The sequence below is a fragment of the Oncorhynchus tshawytscha genome, unplaced genomic scaffold (assembly GCF_018296145.1).
Source record: "Oncorhynchus tshawytscha isolate Ot180627B unplaced genomic scaffold, Otsh_v2.0 Un_contig_2903_pilon_pilon, whole genome shotgun sequence".
Lineage (NCBI taxonomy): Eukaryota > Metazoa > Chordata > Actinopteri > Salmoniformes > Salmonidae > Oncorhynchus > Oncorhynchus tshawytscha.
In genome coordinates this window covers 45,001-57,915 of record NW_024609804.1, presented here as the reverse complement: position 1 = coordinate 57,915, position 12,915 = coordinate 45,001, and the positions used below count along the sequence as shown (strand labels likewise).

The 12,915-nt window shown below is 47.9% G+C and overlaps 1 protein-coding gene across 4 annotated transcripts in view; it reads right to left on the bottom strand.

Annotated features, from left to right (window-relative positions):
* Positions 1-42: 42 nt before the first annotated feature.
* Positions 43-12,915, bottom strand: part of tmco3 (transmembrane and coiled-coil domains 3) — a 28,375-nt gene continuing 15,502 nt past the window's right edge. For 3 of the 4 annotated variants that reach the window (XM_042318378.1, XM_042318375.1, XM_042318377.1), the window contains exons 10-15: positions 12,604-12,721; positions 10,237-10,432; positions 8,377-8,527; positions 4,273-4,352; positions 3,746-3,895; positions 1,122-1,599 (exon numbers count right to left, since the gene is read on the bottom strand). In XM_042318378.1, the coding sequence (XP_042174312.1) occupies positions 1,375-1,599; positions 3,746-3,895; positions 4,273-4,352; positions 8,377-8,527; positions 10,237-10,432; positions 12,604-12,721 (920 nt within the window). In that variant the 3' untranslated portion in view covers positions 1,122-1,374. The other variant, XM_042318379.1, reaches the window with a different exon arrangement.

Sequence of the window (12,915 nt, the reverse complement as noted above, 5' to 3'; positions counted from 1 at the left end):
GTATTTTGTTGAATATTAAACAAACTCCAACCTAACACAACATAATGTAAAAATGGGAATTTATTGTGCTTGGAATGACCCCATTATTTCCATTGTAACATTTATACATAATCTAACTATAACTGGCCTAATAAATACAATGCTATATCTTTATTTCTCCCTTGCATGATGTATTAGCAGGAAGTCTTCTAGTTGTAATCTTTTCTTCCAGTCGGGCCACAGTACAGTACACCGTACAAACAGAATAAAATTATCGAGCCATCATCATAGGAAACAGTCACTGAAACATCAGAAAAATAAACCTTTTCCAGCATTAGATGCCATAGGAGTGCAATAACGCGTACATACATGTAAAGCCCTGACGTAAACAACCCACACATACAGTCTCTATGTGTCCGTGTTTGGTTAGAACACTGAGACTTTACAGTATCAGCAAGACATTCAAACGTACTAAATGGGAAGTTGAACGGTTAAAACCTTGGCCTATGTCTTTCTCCCAGGTTTGGTCTGGATGAAACTGATCCATATGCAACCCCAGACTAATAATATTCCCTTGAAGGGAATATGTCATCACCATCATTGTGACGTCACAAACCAAAAGGGTCTCATCAGGGATTCCTCCATAACTACTGTAGGACGTGAGTGGAGGAATGACAGTCAAGACAACAACGAGGACATGTAAACCATTCTACAATGATCGCATCTCAAATGGCACCCTATTCGTTATATATATAGTGCACTACTTTAGACCAGAGCCCTATTCCCTACATAGAGCCATGATCTAAAGTACTGCACTACTTTAGACCAGAGCCCTATTCCCTACATAGAGCCCTGATCTAAAGTAGTGCTCTATGTAGGGAACAGGGTGCCATTTTGGATGCAACCAATGACCCAAAGATAAGGGGTCATTAGGATTTTCTCCATGGAAAGAGGGAGAATGACCTTTGACCCCTCTGCCCTTTTGGGCTTCAGTCTGCTGGGTGTGGCAGCAGCGGGGGCGGGCGGGCGAGCGTCTTGCGTTCGGCTCGAGGGACCCACTTGTGTGTGGCGGCTCTCCACAACACCGGAGCCAGCAGAAGACTCAGAGTGGTGACACTGAGAACCAGCAGGTACACCTGGGGAAGAAGAGGACAGAGTGGTGACAATGAGAACCAGCAGGTACACCTGGGGAAGAAGAGGACAGAGTGGTGACAATGAGAACCAGCAGGTACACCTGGGGAAGAAGAGGACAGAGTGGTGACAATGAGAACCAGCAGGTACACCTGGGGAAGAAGAGGACAGAGTGGTGACAATGAGAACCAGCAGGTACACCTGGGGAAGAAGAGGACAGAGTGGTGACACTGAGAACCAGCAGGTACACCTGGGGAAGAAGACTCAGAGTGGTGACACTGAGAACCAGCAGGTACACCTGGGGAAGAAGAGGACAGAGTGGTGACACTGAGAACCAGCAGGTACACCTGGGGAAGAAGAGGACAGAGTGGTGACACAGAACCAGCAGGTACACCTGGGGAAGAAGAGGACAGAGTGGTGACACAGAACCAGCAGGTACACCTGGGGAAGAAGACTCAGAGTGGTGACACTGAGAACCAGCAGGTACACCTGGGGAAGAAGAGGACAGTTGTATTCTAGATCCTGTATGTATTCATCTTGCAATTGCCATAAACATCTTCAAGTAGTGTCTAGGGGTAGAGGTTAGGGGTAAAGGTTAGGGGTAGTGTCTAGGGGTAGTGGTTAGGGGTAGTGTCGAAGGGTAGTGGTTAGTGGTAGTGGTTAGGGGTAGTGGTTAAGAGTAGTGGTTAGGAGTAGTGGTTAAGAGTAGAGGTTAGTGGTAGAGGTTAGGGATAGTGTCTTGGGGTAGTGGTTAGGAGTAGTGGTTAGGAGTAGTGGTTAGGGGTAGTGGTTAGGGGTAGTGTCTAGGGGGTAGTGGTTAGTGGTAGTGGTTAGGGGTAGTGGTTAGGGGTAGTGGTTAGGGGTAGTGGTTAGGAGTAGTGGTTAGGAGTAGTGGTTAGGGGTAGTGGTTAGGAGTAGTGGTTAGGGGTAGTGGTTAGGGGTAGTGGTTAGGAGTAGTGGTTAGGAGTAGTGGTTAGTGGTTAGGGTAGTGGTTAGGGGTAGTGGTTAAGGGTAGTAGTTAGGGGTAGTAGCTAGGGGTAGTGGTTAGGAGTAGTGGTTAGAGGTAGTGGTTAGGAGTAGTGGTTAAGGGTAGTGGTTAAGGGTAGTGGTTAAGGGTAGTGGTTAGGGGTAGTAGCTAGGGGTAGTGGTTAGGAGTAGTGGTTAAGAGTAGTGGTTAGGGGTAGTGGTTAAGAGTAGTGGTTAGGGGTAGTGGTTAGGGGTAGTGGTTAGTGGTAGAGGTTAAGAGTAGTGGTTAGTGGTAGAGGTTAGGGATAGTGGTTAGTGGTAGAGGTTAGGGATAGTGGTTAGTGGTACAGGTTAGGGGTAGTGGTTAGTGGTAGAGGTTAGGGATAGTGGTTAGTGGTAGAGGTTAGGGGTAGTGGTTAGGGGTAGTGGTTAAGAGTAGTGGTTAGGGGTAGTGGTTAAGAGTAGTGGTTAGGGGTAGTGGTTAGGGGTAGTGGTTAGTGGTAGAGGTTAGGGATAGTGGTTAGTGGTAGAGGTTAGGGGTAGTGGTTAGTGGTAGAGGTTAGGGATAGTGGTTAGTGGTAGAGGTTAGGGGTAGTGGTTAGGGGTAGTGGTTAGTGGTAGTGTCTAGGGGTAAAGGTTAGGGGTAGTGTCTAGGGGTAATGGTTATGGGTCGTGGTTAGGGGTCGTGGTTAGGGGTCATGGTTAGGGGTCGTGGTTAGGGGTATTGGTTAAGAGTAGTGTCTAGGGGTAAAGGTTAGGGTTAGTGTCTAGGGGTAGTGGTTAGTGGTAGTGGTTAGGGGTAGTGTCTAGGGGTAGTGGTTAGTGGTAGTGGTTAGGGTTAGTGTCTAGGGGTAGTGGTTAGTGGTAGTGGTTAGTGGTAGTGGTTAGTGGTTAGTGGTAGTGGTTAGGGGTAGTGGTTAGGGGTATTGGTTAAGAGTAGTGTCTAGGGGTAAAGGTTAGGGTTAGTGTCTAGGGGGTAGTGGTTAGTGGTAGTGGTTAGGGGTAGTGTCTAGGGGGTAGTGGTTAGTGGTAGTGGTTAGGGGTAGTGGTTAGGGGTATTGGTTAAGAGTAGTGTCTAGGGGTAAAGGTTAGGGTTAGTGTCTAGGGGTAGTGGTTAGTGGTAGTGTCTAGGGGTAGTGGTTAGTGGTAGTGGTTAGGGGTAGTGGTTAGGGGTAGTGGTTAAGAGTAGTGTCTAGGGGTAAAGGTTAGGGTTAGTGTCTAGGGGTAGTGGTTAGTGGTAGTGGTTAGGGTTAGTGTCTAGGGGTAGTGGTTAGGGGTAGTGGTTAGGGGTAGTGGTTAGGGGTAGTGGTTAGGGGTAGTGTTAGGGGGTAGTGGTTAGGGGTAGTGTCTAGGGGTGTCTAGGGGTAAGTGGTTAGGGGTAGTGTCTAGGGGTAGGTTAGTGGTAGTGTTAGGTCTAGGGGGTAGTGGTTAGTGGTAGTGGTTAGGGGGTAGTGGTTAGGGGTAGTGGTTAGGGTAGTGGTTAGTGGTAGTGGTTAGGGGTAGTGGTTAGGGGTAGTGGTTAGTGGTAGTGGTTAGGGGTAGTGGTTAGGGGTAGTGTCTAGGGGGTAGTGGTTAGTGGTAGTGGTTAGGGGTAGTGTCTAGGGACTAGTGGTTATTGTTTGATATGGAACTAAGCATAGAGTGGTGGTCTGTTCTTCGGTAGAAGTACCTCTCTGGAGATGATGCCAGCTCGGCGGGCGCGGCTCCCCAAGACGAAGGAGAACTCGCTGACCTGCGCCAGGCCAGCAGACACTATCCAACGGATGTGGCGAGAACCTTTAGGCAAGATGGCCGACAGCACCAGCACCGCCATCAGGAACTAACAGGAACATGGAGAGGAGGAGGTGTTTAATTAGAGAGAGTGAGAGAGAGAGGGGGAGAGAGAGAGAGAGAGAGAGTGAGAGAGAGTGAGAAAGAGTGAGAAAGAGAGAGAGTGAAAGAGAGAGTGAGGGGGAGAGAGAGAGAGAGGGGAGAGAGAGAGAGAGAGAGAGAGAGAGTGAGAGAGGAAAGAGTGAGAAAGAGAGAGAGTGAAAGAGAGAGTGAGGGGAGAGAGAGAGAGAGAGAGAGAGAGAGAGAGAGAGAGAGAGAGAGAGGGGGAGAGTGAGAAAGAGAGAGAAAGAGAGAGTGAGGGGGAGAGAGAGAAAGAGAGAGAGAGAGAAAATAAGTAAGTGAGAGTGGTTTAAAGCAACAGCATACCTTCATGATGACCAGTGAGAGAGTCAGCACCACCAGGACTGTCAGTTCGTACAGGACAAAGGTAGGAAAGACATGGAAACCTGCAGTAGAAGAGAACACACATGGAGACCTACACATGGAGACCTACAGCAGTAGAGAAAACACAGAGACCTACAGTAGTAGAGACAACACACAGAGGCCTACAGCAGTAGAGACAACACATAGAGGCCTACAGCAGTAGAGACAACACATAGAGGCCGACAGCAGTAGAGACAACACATACAGACCTACAACAGTAGAGACAACACAAAGACCTACAGCAGTAGAGACAACACATAGACCTACAGTAGTAGAGACAACACAGAGACCTACTGCAGTAGAGACAACACACATAGACCTACAGTAGTAGAGACAACACACAGAGACCTACAGTAGTAGAGACAACACATAGAGGCCTACAGCAGTAGAGACAACACATAGAGGCCTACAGCAGTAGAGACAACACATAGAGGTCTACAGCAGTAGAGACAACACATAGAGGCCTACAGCAGTAGACAACACAAAGACCTACAGCAGTAGAGACAACACATAGACCTACAGTAGTAGAGACAACACAGAGACCTACTGCAGTAGAGACAACACACAGAGACCTACAGTAGTAGAGACAACACACAAAGACCTACAGTAGTAGAGACAACACACAAAGACCTACAGTAGTAGAGACAACACACAGAGACCTACAGTAGTAGAGACAACACAGAGACCTACAGTAGTAGAGACAACACACAGAGACCTACAGTAGTAGAGACAACACACAGAGACCTACAGTAGTAGAGACAACACAGAGACCTACAGTAGTAGAGACAACACACAGAGACCTACAGTAGTAGAGACAACACACAGAGACCTACAGTAGTAGAGACAACACATAGAGACCTACAGTAGTAGAGACAACACAGAGACCTACAGTAGTAGAGACAACACATAGAGACCTACAGTAGTAGAGACAACACACAGAGACCTACAGTAGTAGAGACAACACACAGAGACCTACAGTAGTAGAGACAACACAGAGACCTACAGTAGTAGAGACAACACAGAGACCTACAGTAGTAGAGACAACACACAGAGACCTACAGTAGTAGAGACAACACATAGAGACCTACAGTAGTAGAGACAACACAGAGACCTACAGTAGTAGAGACAACACACAAAGACCTACAGTAGTAGAGACAACACACAGAGACCTACAGTAGTAGAGACAACACATAGAGACCTACAGTAGTAGAGACAACACAGAGACCTACAGTAGTAGAGACAACACACAAAGACCTACAGTAGTAGAGACAACACAGAGACCTACAGTAGTAGAGACAACACAGAGACCTACAGTAGTAGAGACAACACACAAAGACCTACAGTAGTAGAGACAACACAGAGACCTACAGTAGTAGAGACAACACAGAGACCTACAGTAGTAGAGACAACACAGAGACCTACAGTAGTAGAGACAACACAGAGACCTACAGTAGTAGAGACAACACAGAGACCTACAGTAGTAGAGACAACACAGAGACCTACAGTAGTAGAGACAACACATAGACCTACAGTAGTAGAGATACGATGCTAAACAGCCATAGAGAGACAGAGATACAGTTGAAGTCGGAAGTTTACATACACTGAGGTTGGTGTCATTAAAACTCATTTTTCAACCACTCCACACATTTCTTGTTAACAAACTTTAGTTCTGGCAAGTCGGTTAGGACATCTACTTTGACACAAGGCTTGCAAGCCGAAGAACACCATCCCAACCGTGAAGCACGGGGGTGGCAGCATCATGTTGTGGGGGTGCTTTGCTGCAGGAGGGACTGGTGCCTTTCACAAAATAGATGGCATCATGAGGAATTGAAAATTATGTGGATATATTGAAGCAACATCCCAAGACATCAGTTAAAGCTTGTCGTAAATGGGTCTTCCAAATGGACAATGACCCCAAGCATACTCCCAAAGTTGTGGCAAAATGGCTTAAGGACAACAAAGTCAAGGTATTGGAGTGGCCATCACAAAGCCCTGACCTCAATCCTATAGAATATTTGTAGGCAGAACTGGAAAAGGTGTGTGTGAGCAAGGAGGCCTACAAACCTGACTCAGTTACACCAGCTCTGTCAGGTGGAATGGGCCAAAATTCACCCAACTTATTGTGAGAAGCTTGTGGAAGGCTACCCGAAACATTTGACTCAAGTTAAACAACTTAAAGGCAATGCTACCAAATACTAATTGAGTGTATGTAAACTTCTGACTTCAACTGTACGATGCTAAACAGCCATAGAGACAGAGATATGATGCTAAACAGCCATAGAGAGACAGAGACACGATGCTAAACAGCCATAGAGACAGAGATATGACGCTAAACAGCCATAGAGAGACAGAGATATGATGCTAAACAGCCATAGAGACAGAGATATGATGCTAAACAGCCATAGAGACAGAGATATGATGCTAAACAGCCATAGAGACAGAGATATGATGCTAAACAGCCATAGAGACAGAGATATGACGCTAAACAGCCATAGAGACAGAGATATGACGCTAAACAGCCATAGAGACAGAGATATGACGCTAAACAGCCATAGAGAGACAGAGATATGACGCTAAACAGCCATAGAGAGACAGAGAAACAGCCATAGAGAGACAGAGATACGATGCTAAACAGCCATAGAGAGACAGAGATATGATGCTAAACAGCCATAGAGAGACAGAGACTAAACAGCCATGCTAAAAACAGCCATAGAGACAGAGATATGATGCTAAACAGCCATAGAGACAGAGACATGATGCTAAACAGCCAGCCATAGAGACAGAGATATGATGCTAAACAGCCATAGAGACAGAGATATGATGCTAAACAGCCATAGAGAGAGATACAGAGATAGAGACAGAGATGATGCTAAACAGCCATAGAGACAGAGATATGATGCTAAACAGCCATAGAGACAGACAGAGATATGATGCTAAACAGCCATAGAGACAGAGATATGATGCTAAACAGCCATAGAGAGACAGAGATATGATGCTAAACAGCCATAGAGACAGAGATATGATGCTAAACAGCCATAGAGACAGAGATATGATGCAGAGATAATGCTAAACAGCCATAGAGACAGACAGAGATATGATGCTAAACAGCCATAGAGACAGAGATATGATGCTAAACAGCCATAGAGACAGAGATATGATGCTAAACAGCCATAGAGACAGAGATATGATGCTAAACAGCCATAGAGAGACAGAGATATGATGCTAAACAGCCATAGAGAGACAGAGACACGATGCTAAACAGCCATAGAGAAACAGATATGATGCTAAACAGATGAGACAGAGATAAACAGCCAGCCATAGAGACAGAGATATGATGCTAAACAGCCATAGAGACAGAGATATGATGCCAGCCATAGAGACAGAGATATGATGCTAAACAGCCATAGAGACAGAGATATGATGCTAAACAGCCATAGAGACAGAGATATGATGCTAAACAGCCATAGAGAGACAGAGATATGATGCTAAACAGCCATAGAGAGACAGAGATATGATGCTAAACAGCCATAGAGACAGAGATATGATGCTAAACAGCCATAGAGACAGAGATATGATGCTAAACAGCCATAGAGACAGAGATATGATGCTAAACAGCCATAGAGACAGAGATATGATGCTAAACAGCCATAGAGACAGAGATATGATGCTAAACAGCCATAGAGACAGAGATATGATGCTAAACAGCCATAGAGACAGAGATATGATGCTAAACAGCCATAGAGACAGAGATATGATGCTAAACAGCCATAGAGACAGAGATATGATGCTAAACAGCCATAGAGACAGAGATATGATGCTAAACAGCCATAGAGAGACAGATATATGATGCTAAAAAGCCATAGAGAGACAGAGATATGACGCTAAACAGCCATAGAGAGACAGAGATATGATGCTAAACAGCCATAGAGAGACAGAGATATGACGCTAAACAGCCATAGAGACAGAGACACGATGCTAAACAGCCATAGAGAGACAGAGACACGATGCTAAACAGAGACACTGCAGAGGGTAAGCTTCAGTTCTGACCAATGGAGGCGAAGAAGATGATGGCGAGGAAGTCTCTGATTGGCTCGATGCAGCCCATGACCTCCGTGGTGCAAATGTGACCCTGCGAGGAGAGAAGCGCTCCAGCCAGGAAGCAGCCCAGCTCCATGGAAATGCCCAGGAACTCTGTCACCTGGGAAACGCCAGGGGAAAACATCATTTGACATAAATTTGGTAGAATGGATATAGTTTAACCAGTTATATCATAAACTCCCTAATGACACAGTATTGTATTGGAATGTCAATTGTAGTACTTGATTGTACAGGAAACATAACCTCTGTTGGAGAAGAGAGCTAGAGGAGGTGAAGCTACATCTCACAGAGGAGGGGGAGCTATATCTCACAGAGGAGAGGATAGAGGAGGTGAAGCTACATCTCACAGAGGAGAGGAAGCTACATCTCACAGAGGAGAGGAAGCTACATCTCACAGAGGAGAGGGAGCTACATCTCACAGAGGAGAGGATAGAGGAGGGGGGAGGAGGGGGAGCTACATCTCACAGAGGAGAGGATAGAGGAGGGGGAGCTACATCTCACAGAGGAGAGGATAGAGGAGGGGGAGGGGAAGCTACATCTCACAGAGGAGAGGATATCTCACAGAGGAGGGGGAGCTACATCTCACAGAGGAGAGGATAGAGGGGGAGGGGGAGCTACATCTCACAGAGGAGAGGATAGAGGAGGGGAAGCTACATCTCACAGAGGAGAGGAAGCTACATCTCACAGAGGAGAGGGAGCTATATCTCACAGAGGGAGGGGGAGCTATATCTCACAGAGGAGGGGGCGCTATATCTCACAGAGGAGGGGGAGCTATATCTCACAGAGGAGAGGATAGAGGAGGGGGAGCTATATCTCACAGAGGAGGGGGAGCTATATCTCACAGAGGAGAGGATAAAGGAGGGGAAGCTACATCTCACAGAGGAGAGGATAGCGGAGGGGGGGAGCTATATCTCACAGAGGAGGGGGAGGGGGAGCTATATCTCACAGAGGAGAGGATAAAGGAGGGGGAGCTATATCTCACAGAGGAGGGGGAGCTATATCTCACAGAGGAGAGGAAGCTATACCTCACAGAGGAGAGGGGGAGCTATAGAGGGGGGATAGGGAAGCTACATCTCACAGAGGAGAGAATAGAGGAGGGGGAGCTATATCTCACAGAGGAGAGGATAGCGGGGGGGGAGCTAAATCTCACAGAGGAGGGGGAGCTATATCTCACAGAGGAGGGGGAGCTATACCTCACAGAGGAGAGGGAGCTATATCTCACAGAGGAGGGGGAGCTATACCTCACAGAGGAGAGGAAGCGACATCTCACAGAGGAGAGGATAGAGGAGGGGGAGCTATACCTCACAGAGGAGGGGAGGAGGGGGAGCTATAGCTATAGAGGAGAGGGGAGCTATCTCACAGAGGAGAGGAAGCTACATCTCACAGAGGAGAGGATAGAGGAGGGGGAGCTATACCTCACAGAGGAGAGGATAGCGGGGGGGAAGCTACATCTCACAGAGGAGAGGGAGCTACATCTCACAGAGGAGAGGGAGCTACACCTCACAGAGGAGGGGGAGCTATACCTCACAGAGGAGAGGGAGCTATACCTCACAGAGGAGAGGGAGCTATACCTCACAGAGGAGAGGGAGCTATACCTCACAGAGGAGGGGGAGCTATACCTCACAGAGGAGGGGGAGCTATACCTCACAGAGGAGGGGGAGCTATACCTCACAGAGGAGAGGGAGCTATACCTCACAGAGGAGAGGGAGCTATACCTCACAGAGGAGAGGGAGCTATACCTCACAGAGGAGAGGATAGCGGGGGGGCTATATCTCACAGTGGAGAGGAGGAAGAGTGAGGAGTACATACGGTGAGCATGAGGAATACGAAGGCAGCGGTCCCCAGAACCAGGATCTCCTTGTTGCCTTTAGACTCAGCATGGAGCTTCCTGTAGTATGGGCCAATCAGGAAGGATTTGAGGAGAACACACAGCAGTAGTACCATAGCCAGAGAGAACAGGACCTGGGACAGGAGCAGGAGGACGTGCAGACCTCCAAACAGGACACTACAGAACACAGGATAGAACACAGAACACCAGCCTCACAACACAGAACACTGGTTTACAGCGAGAACAGGACCTGGGCTAGGAGGACAGAACACAGGACCCTCAGAAGACAGAACACAGGACAGGACCCTCAGAAGACAGAACACAGGACAGGACCCTCAGAAGACAGAACAGGACCATCAGAAGACAGAACCCAGAAGACAAAACAGGACCCTCAGAAGACAGAACAGGACCCTCAGAAGACAGAACAGGACCCTCAGAAGACAGAACAGGACCCTCAGAAGACAGAAGACAGGACCCTCAGAAGACAGAACAGGACCCTCAGAAGACAAAACAGGACCCTCAGAAGACAAAACAGGACCCTCAGAAGACAAAACAGGACCCTCAGAAGACAAAACAGGACCCTCAGAAGACAAAACAGGACCCTCAGAAGACAAAACAGGACCCTCAGAAGACAAAACAGGACCCTCAGAAGACAAAACAGGACCCTCAGAAGACAAAACACAGAACAGGACCCTCAGAAGACAGGACAGGACCCTCAGAAGACAGGACAGGACCCCCTCAGAAGACAGGACAGGACCCTCAGAAGACAGGACAGGACCCTCAGAAGACAGGACAGGACCCTCAGAAGACAGAACAGGACCCTCAGAAGACAGGAACAGAACCCTCAGAAGACAGGACCCTCAGAAGACAGACAGGACCCTCAGAAGACAGAACAGAACCCTCAGAAGACAGGACCCAGAAGACAGAACCCTCAGAAGACAGAACAGAACCCTCAGAAGACAGAACAGAACCCTCAGAAGACAGAACAGAACCCTCAGAAGACAGAACAGAACCCTCAGAAGACAAAACACAAGACAGAACCCTCAGAAGACAGAAGACAGAGACAGAACCCTCAGAAGACAGGACAGAACCCTCAGAAGACAGGACAGAACCCTCAGAAGACAGGACAGAACCCTCAGAAGACAGGACAGAACCCTCAGAAGACAGAAGACCCTCAGACAGAACCCTCAGAAGACAGAAGACAGGACAGAACCCTCAGAAGACAGGACAGAACCCTCAGAAGACAGACAGAACCCTCAGAAGACAGGACAGAACCCTCAGAAGACAGGACCCTCAGAAGACCCCTCAGAAGACAGGACCCTCAGAAGACAGGACCCTCAGAAGACAGGACAGAACCCTCAGAAGACAGGACCCTCAGAAGACAGGACAGACCCTCAGAAGACAGGACCCTCAGAAGACAGGACAGAACCCTCAGAAGACAGGACAGAACCCTCAGAAGACAGGACAGAACCCTCAGAAGACAAGACAGAACCCTCAGAAGACAAGACAGAACCCTCAGAAGACAAGACAGAACCCTCAGAAGACAAGACAGAACCCTCAGAAGACAAGACAGAACCCTCAGAAGACAAGACAGAACCCTCAGAAGACAAGACAGAACCCTCAGAAGACAAGACAGAACCCTCAGAAGACACAGAACCCTCAGAAGACAGAACAGAACCCTCAGAAGACAGGACAGAACCCCCTCAGAAGACAGAAGACAGGACAGAACCCTCAGAAGACAGGACAGAAGAACCCTCAGAAGACAGAAGACAGGACAGAACCCTCAGAAGACAGGACAGAACCCTCAGAAGACAGGACAGAACCCTCAGAAGACAGGACAGAACCCTCAGAAGACAGGACAGAACCCTCAGAAGACAGGACAGAACCCTCAGAAGACAGAAGACAGGACAGAACCCTCAGAAGACAGGACAGAACCCTCAGAAGACAGGACAGAACCCTCAGAAGACAGGACAGAACCCTCAGAAGACAAGACAGAACCCTCAGAAGACAGAAGACAAGACAGAACCCTCAGAAGACAGGACAGAACCCTCAGAAGACAGGACAGAACCCTCAGAAGACAGGACAGGACCCTCAGAAGACAGGACAGAACCCTCAGAAGACAGGACAGAACCCTCAGAAGACAGAAGACAGGACAGAACCCTCAGAAGACAGGACAGAACCCTCAGAAGACAGGACACAACAGTACTAAACATTAGAACTTCTAACACATCTTTGGAACTACACACCTTACTAGCATGAGTTGAGTTTTGGGACAGGGTGTGTCTAGATAGTAGTGCATTACAGCTGTGTGTGTGTGTGTGTGTGTGTGTGTGTGTGCGTGCGCTCACCTGTCCAGGTGGCCAGATGACGCCTGTATGAGGGTGGGCATGACGGCTATGAACAGACCCAGCTGAACATCCTGCATTACCAACATCCCCAGGAGAACACTGCTGTAGTCCAGCTCCCCTACACACACACACACACACACACACACACACACACACACACACAGAGACACAGACACAGACAGAGACACACACAGAGACACACACAGAGACACAGACACACACACACACACACACACAGACACACACACACACACAGACACACACGGTTTTAATGTTTGTAGCGAGTTACTCATTTAAAGACAGGTGGTTCTT